The 18,352-nt window shown below is 39.7% G+C and overlaps 1 protein-coding gene and 1 pseudogene across 1 annotated transcript; one reads left to right on the forward strand and one right to left on the reverse strand.

Annotated features, from left to right (window-relative positions):
* Nucleotides 1–207: 207 nt before the first annotated feature.
* LOC114626646 (zinc finger protein 431-like) lies at nucleotides 208–9,171 on the reverse strand. The gene is made up of 4 exons (XM_028774116.1): nucleotides 9,070–9,171; nucleotides 2,712–2,838; nucleotides 2,449–2,509; nucleotides 208–1,306 (listed from the first exon to the last, which is right to left on the reverse strand). Exons 1-4 carry the CDS (start codon nucleotides 9,070–9,072, stop codon nucleotides 208–210), a joined length of 1,290 nt encoding a protein of 429 aa, XP_028629949.1. The 5' UTR covers nucleotides 9,073–9,171.
* Nucleotides 9,172–15,827: 6,656 nt separating this feature from the next.
* LOC114626604 overlaps nucleotides 15,828–18,352 on the forward strand; it is a 9,705-nt pseudogene continuing 7,180 nt past the window's right edge.

Consider the following 18,352-nt stretch of genomic DNA (forward strand, 5'->3'; position numbering starts at 1 on the left):
AGTTACAGTCACAGGGTTTCTCTCCTGTATGTGTTCTTTTATGTTTTTGGAGGTCACTTCTTCCTGTAAAGGCTTTACCACAGTGGCTACATTCATAGGGTCTCTCTCTCCAGTATGTGTTCTTTCATGATATTTAAGACCAGTATGCCCTGTATAGGCTTTATCACATTGGTTACATTCAAAGGGTTTCTCCTTTGTATGCGTTCTTTAATGATCTTTGAGACTACTGCTTTGTGAAAAGGCTTTACTACGTTGGTTATATTCATAGGGCTTCTCCCCTGTATGAGTTCTTTTATGACATTTGAGACCACTGCTTCCAGCAAAGGCTTTACCACATTGGTTACATTCATAGGGCTTCTCCCCTGTATGTGTTCTTTTATGATATTGGAGACCACTGCTTCCAGCAAAGGCTTTACCACATTGGTTACATTCATAGGGCTTCTCCCCTGTATGTGTTCTTTTATGATATTGGAGACCACTGCTTCCAACAAAGGCTTTACCACATTGGTTACATTCATAGGGCTTCTCCCCTGTATGTGTTCTTTTATGATATTCAAGACCAATGCTTCCTGCAAAGGCTTTACCACATTGGTTACAATCATAGGGTTTTCCTCCTGTATGTGTTCTTTTATGTTTTTGGAGGTCATTCATTCCTGTAAAGGCTTTACCACATTGGTTACATTCATAGGGCTTCTCTCCTGTATGTGTTCTTTTATGATATTTGAGACCACTGCTTCCTGCAAAGGCTTTACCACATTGGTTACATTCATAGGGTTTCTCTCCTCTATGTGTTCTTTTATGTTTTTGGAGGTCACTACTTCCTATAAAGGCTTTATGACAGTGGCTACATTCATAGGGTCTCTCTCCAGTATGTGTTCTTTTATGATATTCAAGACCATTATGCGCTGTATAGGCTTTACCACATTGGTTACATTTAAAGGGTTTCTTCCCCATATGTGTTCTTTTATGTCTTTGGAGGTCACTCCTTTTTGGAAAGGCTTTACCACATTGGTTACATTCATAGGGTTTCTCTACTGTATGTGTTCTTTTATGTCTTTGGAGGGTACTACTTCCTGTAAAGGCTTTACCACATTGGTTACATTCATAGTGTTTCTCTCCAGTATGTGTTCTTTTATGATATTCAAGACCACTATATCCTGCATAGGATTTACTACACTGATTACATTTATAAAGTTTCTCTCCACTATGAGTTCTTTCATGCCTTTGAGTATGACTCTGATATGCAAAAGCTTTGGCACATTGAGTAATCTCAGAGGGTTGCTCTCCAGTACAACTTCTTTCAAGCCTGCAAATACAATTGGCACAAGTGAAAGCTTTCTCACATTGATTATACTATGCATGTTTTTATCTTTATGAATATATTTGGAATCTGGTTAAAATGTAAAGAGTAATCTGATTTGAATATAGTATCACTTTGTTAACATTCAAAGGTGTTCTCCATTATGGGTTGTTGTACATCTTTAAAGATGCAAAGAATTGGAAGAGTATTGATTACATGACTAACATTTATAACATAGGTTTTTTTTTATATAAAAGGTTATTTAGATATTTGATGAGAACAGGAAGAGGTCAGAGCGTTTGAACACTGATTGTATTCATAAATAGTGCTATCAAGACAATAATACTACATTTAGAATATAAACCAGTGCTAAGAGAAAAAAATTTACTTCCCTTATTCTCATAATGATTTTCAGCAGTTTGAGTTGGCAAATGTCCTCAATAATATTGGGAAACTATTTAAAAATTTTCAGCACATTTAGAAATGTCTACTCGAAGTGTGCAGTACTATATATCTTTTAATTGTTCTGGAAAAGAGAAAGGTATGTTGATTCTTTCAATATTTCTATGCTCAAATGGATTGTATCCATCAAGACATATAATATCCATATTAAAAAAAAGAATAACAAGTGAAAGGGTTCCACATTACGTTCACAGAGTTTGACTTTTTTCTCTCATATTGATGTGGTACAGGGATTAAGGTTTCTCTAGAAAACAATCCTTGAAACTCATAAAGTGTCCATCTAAATAAATTTAGCAATGTTACTACAAGTATATGATTAACAACAGATTTACCATGGATTATTTGCTTATTCCAAGATTTTAGGCATATACTTATCACCTAATAAATGTGTTTCCTATTTGCAATAGCTACGTGGTATGAGACTGAACAGACTGGCAGTTCTAGAGCATAGCTTGATTAAAATAGTGACATACCTGTTAAGCCCTTGTTTCTGTGTTTTTTAAATTAAACATCTTGTAAACACAATCTAGATATGTGACATCAATATACATGGTTTTGTGAGATTTAATAATCATCTATAACTTAAAGAAGACCATATTTTACCCTACTGCTTTTCTTCACAACTTGTACCACATATTAAACTTTATTAATAGGCATTTTCTTATTAACTTTCACATGAAAATTACCTTCCATGTCTTCTAGAACTTTGAAAATGTTCACCAATAGTATAGTCTTCCCAAATACAACCTAAAATATGGTACGAGAGAAAGTATGTTACACTATTGGGAATTAGGCAACATTTAAGCTATCAACTAGAGTGAACTTTAGAACCATCTCTGGTTTATTCACCTTGTTCTTCCTCATTCTCAACTAAAATTACAAAAACAAATAATAACAAAGAAACAGATGTGCCTACATTTTACAAAGTGAATAAAAATCACTGTATTACCTATAGCTTTGAGATTCCTATAGGTCTCCAACATCACATCTTTGTAGAGACTCTTCTGAGAAGGATCCAGCAAAGCCCATTCTTCTGGAGTGAAGTTCACATGCACGTCATCATAGGTCACTACTTCCTAAAAGTTCCAGTATATATGTACATAAGAAAGCATAATTCCAACAACAGTGTCAATGTGTACTTCAAAATGAATAATTACTGACTTTTTATCCACTAAGCAAACAGTCTTTCACAGCTGAAGAAAAACAAAAACTGCAGTAAATGTTGAAGCAAATAAATGATCTCGGGGATCCTGATGTCTCTGTATTAAGATGTTGGGTATGAGACCATGTAGCATCCTGCCAGACCTTCCTCACTTTCTGTTCCCTGAGACCCAAGGGTGCCCATAGGACTGCAGTTTCTTCTCACCTGTCCAGGCCTCCTGTAGATACAAAGACAATTTCCATCTTCCCTTCCCTTCTTACCCAATCTCTGTGTCTGAGCTCTGAACTATGGACAGAAACCCCCTACTTAACCACAGGCCACTTCTCCAGAAGACAAAGCAGTATGTCCAAGGAATCCATCCTACTATCTGTTACCCAAGACCAAATTCTCATTGTTGCCCAATGCTCTGGAAAATGATATTGTTGCAGAAACCGTCCTTTGCCCATTTCCATGTGAACAGTTTTCAAATTCTCTTGAAAATAACTAAGGAAACTACACCAGAAAAAATGTAAAGTTGACCAACATTATCTGTGCTTATATACAAATAAAATAAAAACAGATTTCATGACTCCTACAAAAATAACTTAAGAAACCCCTAAAATGTTATATTTCTGACCTTTCAGTTACTACCTGTATGTCTCCCAAACAGAGAGGCCTGATGGTATAGAGTTCTGTCAATAGAGGTAGGTGATCAGAAAGGTGGTCTATGGCTCTGCAGCTCTTCATGAGCCCTAGTGATTTCAGGCAGAACTAGCTCCACTCAAGTCTAACACAATACAGTATTAAATAGTGAGTTAATATCTGCTTCCTGACACATGGATTATGTTACAAGATGTGACATCTGTCTTATCGACCTGCCCAACACCATACACACCTGACAAACTTCTAAGTCTCAGAAGCTCCTTTTTCTAACCAAGAATTGAATTTCTGTGTATCATGACATTATTACTGGAGGTAATAGAATGGCTAAAGAATTCTAGTTAATGTTTCTGAAGTATGATACCTATCACCTCTTTTCTACTGATTTCTAAACTATAAAATTAGTCACACAAAATGAATATAGAAGGTTCACAAATTCTAGAACTCAAACCTTTTGCAACATAGCCCTATTGCATACCAAAATCAATGCCTGTGTGTACACAGTGGATAGTGACATTTAAGTTTCACATGTTGTGACTCAAAGGGCTACATACCCTCTCTAGGAATCTACCCTCAGGAAAGGTCAAAGGATAGGGGCCTCTGCTATTATTACTATATGGAGAAACAGAACCACACTCTGAACCAAGGTCCCTCTTAGTACCAGTAGATCTGACTCCAACAGCTCAGCATACCTGTTCCTCCTGTCTGGAGACAGAGATTGGCCACAATCACCAGGGCATGGCTTGTGGTCTTTTGCATAGCCTGTAACAAAGGCATCGGAGGAAAATCCTGTAAAGAACCTGCAAGCTACCTTCTACTAGTGCTCCTGATTGACAGGCCTGCCCAAGTCCCTCATTAGTTAGGAAAACTCAGCTGGGCATCAGGACAGTAAGTGGCAGCTCCTCTACTTGGGGAACAGAGAGCAAATGACTCGGACAGCTAAAGTCATCCAAGCTCTGCTGTTCCACCCTAAATGCAGACATAGCCCTAATCTTGGAAATTTGCATTTATTAGAAAGTTCTAGTCTCCCAGAGGACTTATTTCCCTTGCTAAAGACACAGGGTCCTTTCTTTGCATAATCAATTATACATGCAATGTCCAGGGCAGACATCTCTGCTTTATACTGGGGAAGGCCTGCAGCCAAACTGCAATCAAATTCATAGAGTAACAATAATTAAAAAGAAAAAGTCGCTATTTTAAAGCTAGTCGAATTTTAAAGCTAGGAGTGGACAAAGGGAGAGGAATGAAAAAAAAAAGAAATAAAATTATAGGAAATCACTGCTCCTAGATATGATGGAGTAGAAATTTTATAATACACAAAAGAGAGAACATCGGCAGACCCATGAATATCTGAGATAGTTTAGAGTAGACTTGACATTGAACCTTGTGGAGAGGTAGGATGGGAGAATGAAGAGCCAGACCAGGAGATCAGAATGAAAAAGACCAGTCCCCAAATGGTTGGAAGGCATAAGGAATGGCAGCCCTACTCCTGGGGTAGAGGGTGAGGTATGCCCTCAATATTCTGTAATGGGTAGGGACTGTGGTCTGATGAGAAAACCAGACAGTCAAGTTTGCTTTCATTTGTTAAAAAGGTCCCTCAGTTCCTTGTCCCAGAGTTTCAGACTTAACACCAGTGAGAAAGTAGAAGGAAGAAAGGATTATTATACTCTCAAAGTTTATTTTTAAGAGTTAAAACACACTTTATGGTCCAATATTTTTGAGAAACTACACGTATGTACTAGAGAGCGCCAAGAAGTACTCACATCTTTTCTCTTATACTGTGTAGTTTCACACAGGAATAATAACATTCCTGTTAGGTACAGCCACACCAGTTTCTCTAGAACTTCTTTTGTTTGAACTAGTGAAAACACAGAAAGTTGGTTTCTAGATATAAGTTTTGTTCCTCATTTAGATTCCTCATTATCCTAATCTGAGAAATCAAGATGGCCAGTACGGAATTTAACTCACTGTCTAAAATTGATTACTTGAGTACTCATGGTTAAAGCCAACTATTACAAAAGTAAAGTAGCCTCACCTTCCTTCTTCCTCCTCTTTTTTTGTGTAGCAATTATACCAGCTTCATCTTAGGTCAGTGAACTCAATTCTTATACAGGTCCCTCTTTATTTGTAATTCCCTCACCCCTAATCTGGGGAAGTTTGACAACACTCATTCCCTGGTGTTTTTGTCTCACTGATCAATCAGAAGCCAGATTGAAAGGAGCTGTAGGACTGGTTTCCAAGCACTGGGCAGCAGAGACAGGTTCAGGTGTTCAAAGGAAGTCCTAAATACGTGGCAGAAGAAAAGCCTGAGCTAAAGGAGGTGTTTCTCTAAACAGACAGATATGAAATCTCTTTAGAAAAAAGAATGACATTCTTAATTTATGGGAAACATTGGATAATAGAAACGAGTAAGAGAATGGAGCACTAATGCATAACGAAAATGAAGTTTAAAAACTAATAACAAAAATTGACTTTTTAAGTAGACAAATTTAAATGAAAAACCATATTGGTATAATGACTTTAAAAAAGAGCCAACCCTTCCTGGTAGAGGTGATGGCATTAATAAGGTGGTGTTTGTCCTTGCCCCTACGTGCAGTGTTAACTGCTGAGATCTATAAGGTGACACACAGCTACATCAAATGGCATGTGTTTTACATTTCTGAACCAACATAAATATGTCAGCTAGGATTGCTTGTATCTATATAATACCAGTCCTACTAACAAAATTCATTATCCACTGGCTCAAGCTAAGCTGCCCAAATTAAACACCCACAAATCTAGTTTAATTTAATCATAGGTAATATTAAATATACACTGTGAAATTATAGAATTATTCAGGCTACCTGAATCCAGTCCTATTCCAGAATACTGACACCTGCAGCTGACTCTCATAAACTTTAGTCTGTGATCTAGCTATTGCCTGCACAGTTTCACCTGACAGTAAATAAAGTAAACCATTCCTCCTGTTCTCATCTGAAAATGGAAGAAATGGACAGTTCATCATATGATTCAAATGAGCAAATTTAAAATGTTGTTGTGCTGCATTCTTTTAATTCAAGAATTTATGAATTTTCATCAAGCAAAAAGCAAGGTCATTGCCCTGGGGAGCAACAGACCAGAATCAAGGCTATCTGAGTCAACAGAGCTTATCTTAGAAACATCTCTATAAAAGGAAGAAGATGCAGCTCTCACAGAATTAATTTATCATCCCAGAAAGAAATCACTCCAAATACAACATTAAAATATTAATTAAGAAAAATCTCATTAATGACAGCATGGATTCAGCTCTGACTAATGCTCAAAGAGAAGCCAACAAAAAAGAGATTTTGGATCCTGTCATCTGTGGGACTGCATAAGGGTATCCTGGGTCATGGTTGAGCAGGTACTTAGAACCCCGAGATTCTCCGTGGAATTCTGCGTGAGAACCTGCAGGAGTTCGGTCCCTCCCATCATCTAGGATCCTGAAAACAGTCACATTTCCATAGAGTCACATAGGCCAGGCTATAGGCCTCAGGCCCTAGAGATTTACATACTAATGAAGGCCAGAGGGCAGAGCAAATTAAACATTCCTCCCCCAGATCCTCCCCTAATCCTCCCCCTTTCTCCCTCCCTATATAACTCGGGACTGCCCTGAGATTTTGGGAGGCATGCCTAGATCCATCTATTATCCGTCATGACAATAAATCTTTTTGGAACCAAGGACTTCCTCATGTTACTGGGGCCTGCCGCCGCCAAGGCCCTCAGGGAGACCATAAGATCTCCCTCCCTGATGTGGGACCCACCACGGCGGTGCGAGCTTGCGCCGCTGTGGTGGCCTTTCTAAATTTTCACGACAGTCATCCATAAATTTGTTTCTGGTTCAGGCCCTTTGTTATTTTGTACAATTTAAAGAAGGACTAGAGATTGTAAGTCCTACTTAAGACAGCTATGAGATTTACATAGCAAAGATTCCCAGAATCATTGATTAAGTGCATCAGAGCCCTGAAACAGCAGGTCAGTTTTCAGTGATGGGTTCCTGAGTTGGAAGTGAAGGTGAGAAAGACAGGAAACATAGACAGTAAAATGTACAACAGCTGTGGTGGGGAGAATTGCACAAGCTATGGCTATGTCATGTAAGTAGCATCTTGTATATTACTTACAGGGGACAAATGGAATGAAATGGAGACTTCTATGAAGGCAGCAGTAACTATCACACACTGGGACAAACTCAGGAGTTTTGTAATAAAACAATGCTGCACAAGGGAATCCATGACTGACCAAGCCCACAGTTGACTTGGGACTGATAACCATGTCACCCTATACTGGAAAGAGTTGGAATCTCAGGATTTTAAGCTTCTCCTCCCCCAACGACCTGGCCACGAAGCTTTACCACCTCTGCCAACCCTAATCCTTGCTTAGGAGAAAGAGCACTGTTTTCTATTCAATACACCAGGGCCTTAGGTAAAGCTCCTAAAGCTTAAGGCTCCAGGCTGTTAAGGGGCTAGAATTTAGGAAGGAGATATGCAATTCTCCATGCATTAGGATCAAGCCTTATTAGATTGGACCAGCCCACAACACACAGTGTTGTCCTTTTCAAGAGATGTCACCAGGTATAGTCCTGCCCTTATGGCAAAACTATGCTTTCCCCAAGAAAACAGTATCTTTATGGCATACTAGGCCTTAATGTTGGCTGTGATCATGTAATGCCACATCGAGCAGCTTATTAGGGGACTGTTCTTTGATATCAGCATGAGCCTAATGGCTGATTTTAAATCAATTTGTCCCCTTTGTTAAGGTCTGGAGACAAATGTCTGGACAATCTTGATAAGCAAACATGTATATATTACAATACTGGCTTTTAACAGGACTGCAGTTTTAGCATACTACATACTTGTCAGGTGTTTTACAGGCAGTCCTATCGAAGATAAATTCTACTTAGAGGGCTGGGCTGTGGTGGCACACAACTTTATTTCTAGCACATGGAAGCAGAGGCAGGTGGATTTCTGAGTTCGAGGCCAGCCTGGTCTACAGAGTGAGTTCTAGGACAGCCCGGGCTATACAGAGAAACCCTGTCTCAAAACACCTGGAAAAAAAAATATTTCCTCAATGTTGGTAATTCCTTTTATCATCAATTCTACACTTGTACATCACAGCTAAATATTGGAGTGATACCCAACACAGGAGATTTCTTTTTACAGCCTTCACAACACCAACTCCAAGTGGAACTTACACCTCCAAGTTCATTGCTAAGAGCAGAACTTAGAGAAGATAACAGAGAAACCAGGGCTCTGAGGTTTAGCATCATGCCAAGTATATTTCTACACACAAGCCACTGCTGCAATGGTTTTGTGCAGATGCTCCCATAATAAAGTTATTCAGAGGCCACAGCCGGGTACAAAGGACCTCACAGGAGGCTGCATGTGTCCGGCTGCTGCTTACCATCCAGTCACTGGGAAGACCCACTACACATTTGTACTTTGCTAAGTAACTTCCGCCTCCCGTTCATAGGAGATGGCCTTGCACTTACCATGTCTGGAGTTCTGAGCTTGCCGAGCTCCCCTCACAGCACCCAGCAGACACACTCAGAATGTTTCACCCAGAAACACTCATGCCGGCTGAGTTACAGGAAAAAACTTGTAGGCTTGGTACCCGGAAGTGTCGCCTCCTCTTCTGACTGGCAGGTCCATTTGGAGGTTTTGATTGGCTAACGAGACTTGAGTGACATAATCACCACTCTTAAGATTAGAGTGTCTTAAAGAGACGCGGCATAGTGGTTCCAGTTTTGCCCAATAATTTCCCAGATCTGCAGATTTGAAGTTCAGTAGCACAAGTGCCTCTCCTCCAATAGCTTATTTGTTCTCCCATCCAGCTCCTGGGAGAAAGTAAGCTTTCACATCCCTGCTTCTCAACTGCCTGCTTCTACTCATGTGGGCAGTGGCACTGTGTTCACTGCTTTGCAAATGTGGAGCTTTCCTGAACTCCCATCACAGCACTCATGAGGTCCTTCCTCCTCATCCTGCTGCATTCACAATGGATGATTCTCACAGTCAATAAGTCAGATTACAGTGGAGTTACTAATCTGTCCCACATGTGGACAGGTGCCAAGAATATTAAAAATTAAGAACAATTTTAGAAAACTTTTTTTTTCTTTTTTCTTTGTTTCTTTTTTGTTAGGATCCTTTAGGATGAGTTCAGGTAAACTGCAAGTACTTTTTACCTGTTGTGTATGAGACAAACCTAGAGCAAAGCAGGAAATAAGTGACAGACACCTTGGAGCACTCTTCTTAATCAGCTGAAAGTCCTCAGTGAGTCTGTAAAATGAAAATAGCTCCAGGTAGTGTTGGCACACGCCTTTAATCCCAGCTCTTGGGAGGCAGAGGCAGGCGGATTTCTGAGTTCGAGGCCAGCCTGGTCTACAGAGTGAGTTCCACGACAGCCATGGCTACACAGAGAAACCATGTCTTGAAAAACAAAACAAAACAAGAAAATAGCAACAACGACAACAAATCCAGCTGTATGGTATATGATAAAGTTTCTAAACATGAACGGAGCTGATAAAATTCAATCTCTATTACGTAGAAAATGCATTTATTAGATGGCTCACAGGCTGCGGTTCAACTAGTCTAACAATGGCTGTTTACAAATGGAAAGATTAAGAATCCAATAGTGGTTCAGTCTGTGTGTCTGGATATCTGAGCTGGTCTTCAATATACACCTTCATTTTCTAAGATAAGCGCTATTGCCAGAAAATAAAACAAGTAAACAATAACAACAACAACCACAACAAAAAATTGCTAACCAAATGTGGGGAATAAGACAAAGAGAAAGCTACCATCTTCAATGTCCTTTATATATGTAGGCTGTCACCACAAAGAGTGGCCTAGGTTAAAGGTGAATCTTATCACCCCAAATGACCCAAGAAAAAATACTTTCCCCAGTTTGAAAACTTTAATTACAAAAACCCCTGCACACTACCCAACTTTTGCATTTTATTAATTCCAGATATGTTCCATTTGAGTATCATGCATAACTAGCACAATAGACAACACAGAACCACTGGGAAAGACATTTTCCTGTATCATGTAAAGAAAGCATAGGGGCCATTTCCAAAGCAATGCCTTTCTTTAAGAAAGGGAGCATTGAGATTTTACTTAGGTATTCTAGATCATTTACACATAGGTTTGCCTTCTCCTATGAGTGTTAACTTAAATCCTTTTCTGAACATGACCAAATGTAAAAGTTGAGATATTTAAGGGGATTCTTAGGTCAAAGTCATCCAGAAATATATGTAAATAATAAAAATGGTGGACAGAAATACGTCTGGAAAGTTCATCTTGTATTACAAGATCTTAGCTGAAAATCAAGGGACAGCTGAGAGCTCATATTTTGAACTCCAGACAAGAGGGAACTAGCAATATGGGCATTGTCAGAACATATTAAAGCCTGAAAATGCACCCATGTGTCACACCTCTTCCAAAAGGGCTACACCTGTGCTGCTTCCCAAATAGTAACACAAACTAGAAAATAAGTATTTGAACATATGAGTTTATGGGTCCCATTCTCATTTAACTACCACATGTTTCCTGAAAAGTGAAAACAACATTATTTTTGTTTGTTTTTCAAGACACGGTATCTCTGCATAGCCCTGACTGTCCTGGAACTCACTCTGTAGACCAGGCTGGCCTCAAACTCAGAAATCCGCCTGCCTCAGCTTCCCAAGTGCTAGGATTAAAAGTGTGTGTCACCACTGCCCAGCTGAAAACAACATTTTATCTGTTTTCACTGTACCATATCCTTAAGAGAGACTACTATGTTCTCAAAGTATGATGTTAAAAATGAAACAAACTTTACCAGAAAAAAATCACAGCATTTAAAGAATGAACAGACCAAATGAGGACAAAATTCAACAGGGATAGTATCTAAACATATAGCTTGATCAGCAACTTGAGATTATGATGAAATTGCCTTAACCACAAAGTCTTAGGTATTCCCACTCTTCCTGCTCTGTCACCTGAAGCACAGTCAGCTTCATTTCCAGAAACTCCACTGTCTTCCTGCAGCTTTTCTCAAAGCTGGTCTTTGTATCTCAAGTCTGATATGTCTAGTATTCTCTTTTATTTTATTGAAAGTGGGTGAGAGAACTACAGGGATCACTCAGTTGTCAAGAGCACTGTTCAATCCTTTTTCATTTCCTAGCACTCCAATGGCAGGTCACTAGCCACACTTCTATCAAGTAATTGGGTATAAGCTGGTACCTGGCATTGACACTGGGATGGTTACATAAATGAGACATTTTCTGTAAGTCCTGACATCTAGATTTAAAAATTAGTGATATCAAAGTATACCTCTGTTGCCAAGGACCAAGCCTGGGCTTGGAACAGGGAAGACAGAGAAGGGGTACCTGGAAGGAGAGAAACAAGAACTGGTAGTTACAATGTCAGTTCAACCTATTCATTTATGCTCTGTGGAGACAACTTTCCAGCCTGTTTTCCCTATTTTCTGCTTTCTCTCTGCTCCATTTTCTCTGGAGAACTCCAGACAGCTCTCTGTCTATGTTCTGCTAGAGACTGTTCAACAAGCAGTTCTCTCTTGGTGTTCTTAAGAATTCACTTGATAGCTCCTCTTTTGCATACCATAAAATCAATCTGTTATTTTCCCTATGAACCCAGTCATTTACTCCTTTTGATTAGCCTCCCCTCTCCCACAGCCCCTTAATTCTTAGGAGACAGCAAGTACATCTTTTTTTTTAAACTTTGCAAAGTATTCAGTTAACTGCCTGTCTCTGTTAAACACAAATGCTAAGGTAGCTGGGTGGGACCCAGTCCTGAAGTTACCATTTCTACCACACCTGGGCCTAAAGTTGCTCTGTCCTAGACTGATCCTGAAATCAGTAATCTGTCAGCCTTTCTAAGCATGAACAACAACAACAACAACAAAATAAGCATTAGTTGAGTGGGTTCTCCTGTGAACACCACTCCCCACATCTCTCTTTTTTTTTTTTATTAACAGATCTTGCCTCAAGTTTATTTGTAACATCATAGGACACTAGACATCTGCAAATAGTGTGCGGGTAGGTGTGTCAGAGCAGTCCATCTGTCTTCACGTTGGCAGAAGCCTTTTATATGGGGCCTTCACAGGGGCCTGGGAGCCCGAGCTGGAGCAGAAACCTGGGCCTTAGCTGTAGCTTTGGCCTTTGCCTTTGTTTGAAGCTTGTGTTTTGATTGGTGCTGGGAGTCAAACCCAGGAAATTACCTGCTGTTCTTGGAAACCTAGTCTCAGGTTCCAGGAACTTAAAGAACCTGATATTTCCTAGGAGCTGGTTAGGAGAGTGGGATGGTCTAGGGCAATAAGCATATGACAGTGGGGTGGTCTAGGGCAATAAGGATATGACAGTGGTATGATCTGGGGCAATAAGGATTCAACAGTGGCATAGCCCTAAGCAACGACCATCACCCAAACTTCTCGGTTTGCTGTGTCTTTATAACCGGCACATGAAAATAAAGATTCAGAGCTTGATCAGAATCCCAGACTTGCTCTCATTCCTTGTGTCTCTTGTCCCCTCATTCTTTCGCCGCTTTCCCTAAGGTCTCGTTGAATCCCCACAGGCCAGGGCAAGTGGTGCCTGATGTGTGCCCTTTGGGTTGGGGTCCAATTGAAGGTTGCTTCCAGAGGGACCTCCTGCACACATAGAATTGATGCTTCTCCAGAGAGAAGAGTGGAGATTCGAATTGTGATCACTGCAGTCACCCGCCTGTGAGATTGATCCGGTGAAGGTAAGAAAAAGCAATGCAATCATTAGGACAAGCATTAAGCAAACATGATTTGCTCTTAAAGAGCCTCAAGGAGTCCCTCAAGTCAGGAGGAGTAAGGGTTAAGAAAAAAGGATTTCTTAAAAAATTTCATTGGGGATGTTTCCCCAAGAGGAGACTATTGATGAAAAAATGCTACACCTCCTAAGGAGGAAATAAAAACATTAAACCTTGAAGATGATGGAGAGAAAGGGCTAAAGCAGTTGTCTGCTCTCCAGCCATGTTAACAAAAGAAAAGGAAAAGGCTATTTTAGAGCCTTCCTGGGAGCAGGAAATAATCAGAAGACATCCTGCATTTTTTTTCTGGCTCATACAGGAGAGATCCTCAGTTCTGCTTTCTCTGTCTATTGTCTGTCTTTAGAGCTCCAATCTGTTCAATGTGTGTCAATTGTCTGTTTTTGTTTCGCTGCTTGAATGTTGTTCCGTGTTTCACATTAAAACTTTATCTGCTGGTTGTTCAGCCCTTGATTCAGTTTTTAACTAGTTTAGAGAGAGAGCAGGAGAAAGAATGAGAGAGAGGAAGAGAGAGAGAGAGAGAGAGAGAGAGAGAGAGAGAGAGAAAGAGAAAAAAAAAAAAAAAGCAGTTTCAATTGGCTTTTGGAGCCCTGCACCTGTGATTAGGAGTCTAACACAGCTGGAGAAGCCCTGCCATGGTCTCACTGATGCAAAAGCTGCTCTTAAAGGAGCCAGCAGGTCTTTTGGCTTCTATGGTAAGGAGCTGATGGTTCTGTTCCCCTAGAAAAATCTGTGACTATGATCATTGAGTTCAGCAGGTGACAAGGTGCTTCTCTTGAAATTTCAGCTAGAAAATGTAAGAAAATTTTGTTTAGATAAAAAATATAAGATATTCATTAACTTCAATTTTGTTTGTGACTGATTTTAAAAGTATAAAAATGTTCAGCATGTTGTGGTTATAGATTATTTCCCTATAAGTTATGATTAAAAATTTGCAACTTTGGTAATCCTGCTTCTATGAGGGTGTTCCCCCACCCACCCACCCACTCCTGTTTCCCCACCCTGGCATTCCTCTACCCTGGGACATTATACTATTCTTTATTAAAAATTGAATAAAACTTGGAAATTATAATTTATTAAGTGGATCAAGTTCAGCTGGCATTCTAAATGAGACCCTGTCTTAAAACAACAACAACAAAAAGATAAACAATCAAAATTATATTTGTTAAGGACTATTTTTTTTCTTCCTGTTCCTAATTACTCCTAAAGATACAATTTGATTAATTTCTATATTGTTAACTATGGAGTTTTCTCTAATCATGATCCAAGTTAAAGGATAACCTGTCATTTTGACATGTTTTTCCTGTATAATCTTGAGATTTGCACAGTGTAAATTGTTTCAACTGTTCATGGTATGTTTTTAGAACTTCAAATTTTAATTCAAATACTAACAGCAAAGCAATTCCTGTTTCGAAATAATTACTACATATCTTAGCCTTGAGTTTGACTACAAAAAGTTTCTCTGTTTTGACTCAGGGCTGATTATCTCTCCTAATTCAGAGGAGATGGCAAGATTGGCCTGGAAATAATACAAATTTTTACTTCAAATCCTTTAGGTCACTATTCCCTGGTTCTTGACAGTGCAGCCATATCTATCCTTCAAAAAATAGATCTGTTTGAGATGGGTTATATTATGGGAGTGACTATGTAGACCAGTGTGGGCCCAAAATTATGGATATGAATATCCTTCCAAACTTCTGGGATTGATAGCACATGCTACAATACTTGGTAATATTAATTTTGAAAATGATTGTAAGGCACTGGTTCTAAAGACCTGAAGTGACTTCAAGAGTTATTGTATTATCCTCAGTCTCCAGTGATTTCTTTATATACTTTATTAATTTTGTTTTTCTTTTCCTTCCCCTCTCAGCCCCCTCTCTGTGTCTCTCTGTATGTGTGTATGTGTGAGTGTGTTCATTATGTAGCACTGGCTATCTTAAAACTCAGTGATTTCCCTGCCTCTGTATTCTAAGTGCTGTGATTGAAGAAATGCACTGTTATGCTCAGCTTGTCAATATTCTCTCTCTCTCTCTCTCTCTCTCTCTCTCTCTCTCTCTCTCCTCCTCCTCCTCCTCCTCCTCCTCCTCTTCCTCCTCCCTACCCCACTCTCTTTCACTTATAAATAGAAATTTAGCTGTTATTTCATTTGTATGGTTATTTTACCTCTGCATTTTAGTTTCCTGTCCATGCCTGATGGACGGGAAACTAAAATGCAGAGGAAAGCCATGAAAGATAGGAAGGCCACTGTGTGGGTCATGTGTTTCCTGCTCTGTTCTGAAGCTTATCTCACAATCATCAGGTGTAACATACTTGCAGGTTACCTGAACCCAGCCTGAAGCCAGAAAACAAAAACTTCTTTCCTAAAATCTCTTTAATTTTTAATATTCTGGGCACCTGCCCACTTTTGAGACACATTGGTAACTCAAATGTAAGCTTATTTATGGACTATCCAAGGAGGTAGATGGAGAATTGCCTCCTGAGTGTTGTGGTTGGAGTTCAGGTAAGCTCCAAACTTGCAAAGTGGTCAACACAGGGACATGCACCACAAAGGGAAATAGCAGAAAGTTGAGCAGCAGGGATCTGGAATCTTAGCTCTTCCCAGGGGCTTGACAGGCTGCCAATCAGAAGAGAAGGAGATTCTTCCAGATACTAAACCTGCAACTTCCTCTACCTAACTCAGAGGGACGGTGTGTTTCCCTGTGACTTGTTTTGAGAGCTTCAGCTTGGTGATGTAAAGGGAGCTAGGCAAACTCAGAACTCCAGACATGGTAAGTGCAAGGTCATCTCCCACAGAGGGGAGGAACAAGCAGCTTAGCAAAAACTGCATGTGTAGTGAGTCCTCCCAGTAGCTGGATGGAAAGAAACAGGCATCCACATGGGGTCATCTGTGAAGTTTTTGTGGACTTAGTCTCTCCTTGGACCTGGGTCTGGATGGTGAATAACTTTACTATTCACCATAAACTTTACTATTCACCATAAAGGGCTGCATCTGCACAAAACATTTGCATGACGGGCTTTTGTTTAGAACTATACTTGGCAGGATGACAAACCTGAGAGCCCTAGTTCCTCCTTTATCTTCTGTAAGGTCTGCCCTTAGCGTTTAACATGTAGATGTAAGATCCATTTGGAGTTGATTTTGTGGAGCTGTAAATGACATTACATGTGTTGGGTATTACTGCAGTATTAAGCTGTGATGTACAAGAGTAGAATTAAGGATGTAAGGAATTACCAATGTTTAGGAAATATTAAGTGACACTAAGTAGAGTTTAGCTGAGGTAAGATTGTGTATAAAACATCTGACAGATATGTAGTATGCTAAGCAGTCCTATTAAAGATTAGGACAATAATTTACATGTTTGTTTACCAGGATTGTCAGACATTTGTCTCCAAACTATGACAAAGGGGATAAATCTCATTTACAGTCAGTCATTAGGCTCAACCAGATATCAAAGAACAGGCCCCTAACAAGCTGCTCAAAGTGGCATTCTAGGGTCACAATCAACATTAAGGCCTGGTGTGTCATAAAAATCCTGTTTTCTTCTTTGGAAAGGTATAGTTTTGCAACAAGGGCAGGAAAGGAAACAAGGGCAGTTCTTTGAAAGGAAAATTACTATTGTGTTGAGGGCTGGTCCACTCAAATAAGGCTTGATCCTAATGTGTGAAGAATTGCATTTCTTATTCCTAATTCCAGACACTTAAAAGCCTGGAGCCTTAAGTATTAGGAGCTTTATCTAAGCCCTTGGTGTATTGAATAGAAATTAGTGCTCTTCCTCTTAAGCCAGGGTTAGGGTTAGAAGAGGTGGTCATTGTTTGCTACTAGGGCTATTGGGGAGAAGCTTCAGATCCTTAGATTCCAACTATTTCTACTAGATGGCAATATTTCTACTAGATGGTCATAAGTCCCACGTCAACTGTCAACTGTGGTTTGGTCAGTAATGTTTTTGGATACTTGGTGTTCCCTTGTGTGGCATTGTTTTATTAGAATTCTCCTGATTTAGTCACAATGTATTGTAAGACCCCCAGAGAGGGGAGACCCTCACTCAAGTCTCGAGAAGATGCAACTCACCCACGACCACGAGAGACATCAAACTTGTTGGAATAGCAAGAGGTTTAATTAATCAAAGTCAGCGCTGGGTTGAGACTTGTATCCCATGCAAGGGCAGAGAGTGTCGGCCAAGAGGCTTGGGACGAAGGGGTATTTAAAGGAGAAACCTCAAACCAGGGGGGTGAAGGGGGAAATTAAAAGTAGGACAGTAGTAAATTTTAACCTATACCATAAACCAAGGTGGGGAGTGGGAAACATCTTACACATGTCATAAACCGGGGTGGGGAGTGGGAAACATCCAGCACACATTTTTCTTAGGAATGTGACCTTAACCTACCCATTGTGGTCAGTCATTTCCCGGAGCACCTTGACCAACCTGTATTTGTATTTCTGCTATTCTTTTAGTAAGTCAGTCCCTGAAATGGCCTAGCTGACTTGCCTTCTGGCTCTTTCTTTAACTCAGGCCTGTGAATTTACTAACTTTAATTCAGATGGAGGTCCTGATCTTTTTCTATAATTTTTGCCTCCTTACAGTATGATAGTTTCTTCTGACTTCAAAGAAGTCTCCATTTTTATCCACTTATCCCCTGTATGTAGCATACAAGATGCTACTCTTAAGAAGCTTACTTGGCATGAGACAGAGCTTGTCTACAATCTCCCCACAACAGCTGTTGTACATGGTACCTTTACTTTTGCTATCTTTCTCATCTTCTGGGACCTCCAACTTAGGAAACCAACACTGAAAAATGGCTTGCTATTTCAGGGTTCTGATGCCTTTAATAAATGATTCTGGGGATCTTTGCTGTGTAAATCTCCTAGCTGTCTTAAGTAGGACTTGAAATCTCCAGTCCATACTTAAGTTTTCAAAATAACCTGAAGCCTAAAGTGAAAAAACAAAACAAAACAAAACAAAACAAAACAAAAAAAACCAAAACAACAAC

This window comes from Grammomys surdaster, unplaced genomic scaffold (genome assembly GCF_004785775.1).
Source record: "Grammomys surdaster isolate TR1022 unplaced genomic scaffold, NIH_TR_1.0 238, whole genome shotgun sequence".
NCBI lineage: Eukaryota > Metazoa > Chordata > Mammalia > Rodentia > Muridae > Grammomys > Grammomys surdaster.

Excerpts from the sequence above, each read along its gene's own strand:
- LOC114626646 (XM_028774116.1), bottom strand. Across the intron at positions 2,510-2,711 it reads TAGGAATCTCAAAGCTATAG|GTTGTATTTGGGAAGACTAT; the intron begins GTAATACAGTGA and ends ACCATATTTTAG. Across the intron at positions 1,307-2,448 it reads AGTTCTAGAAGACATGGAAG|GCTTGAAAGAAGTTGTACTG; the intron begins GTAATTTTCATG and ends TTGTATTTGCAG.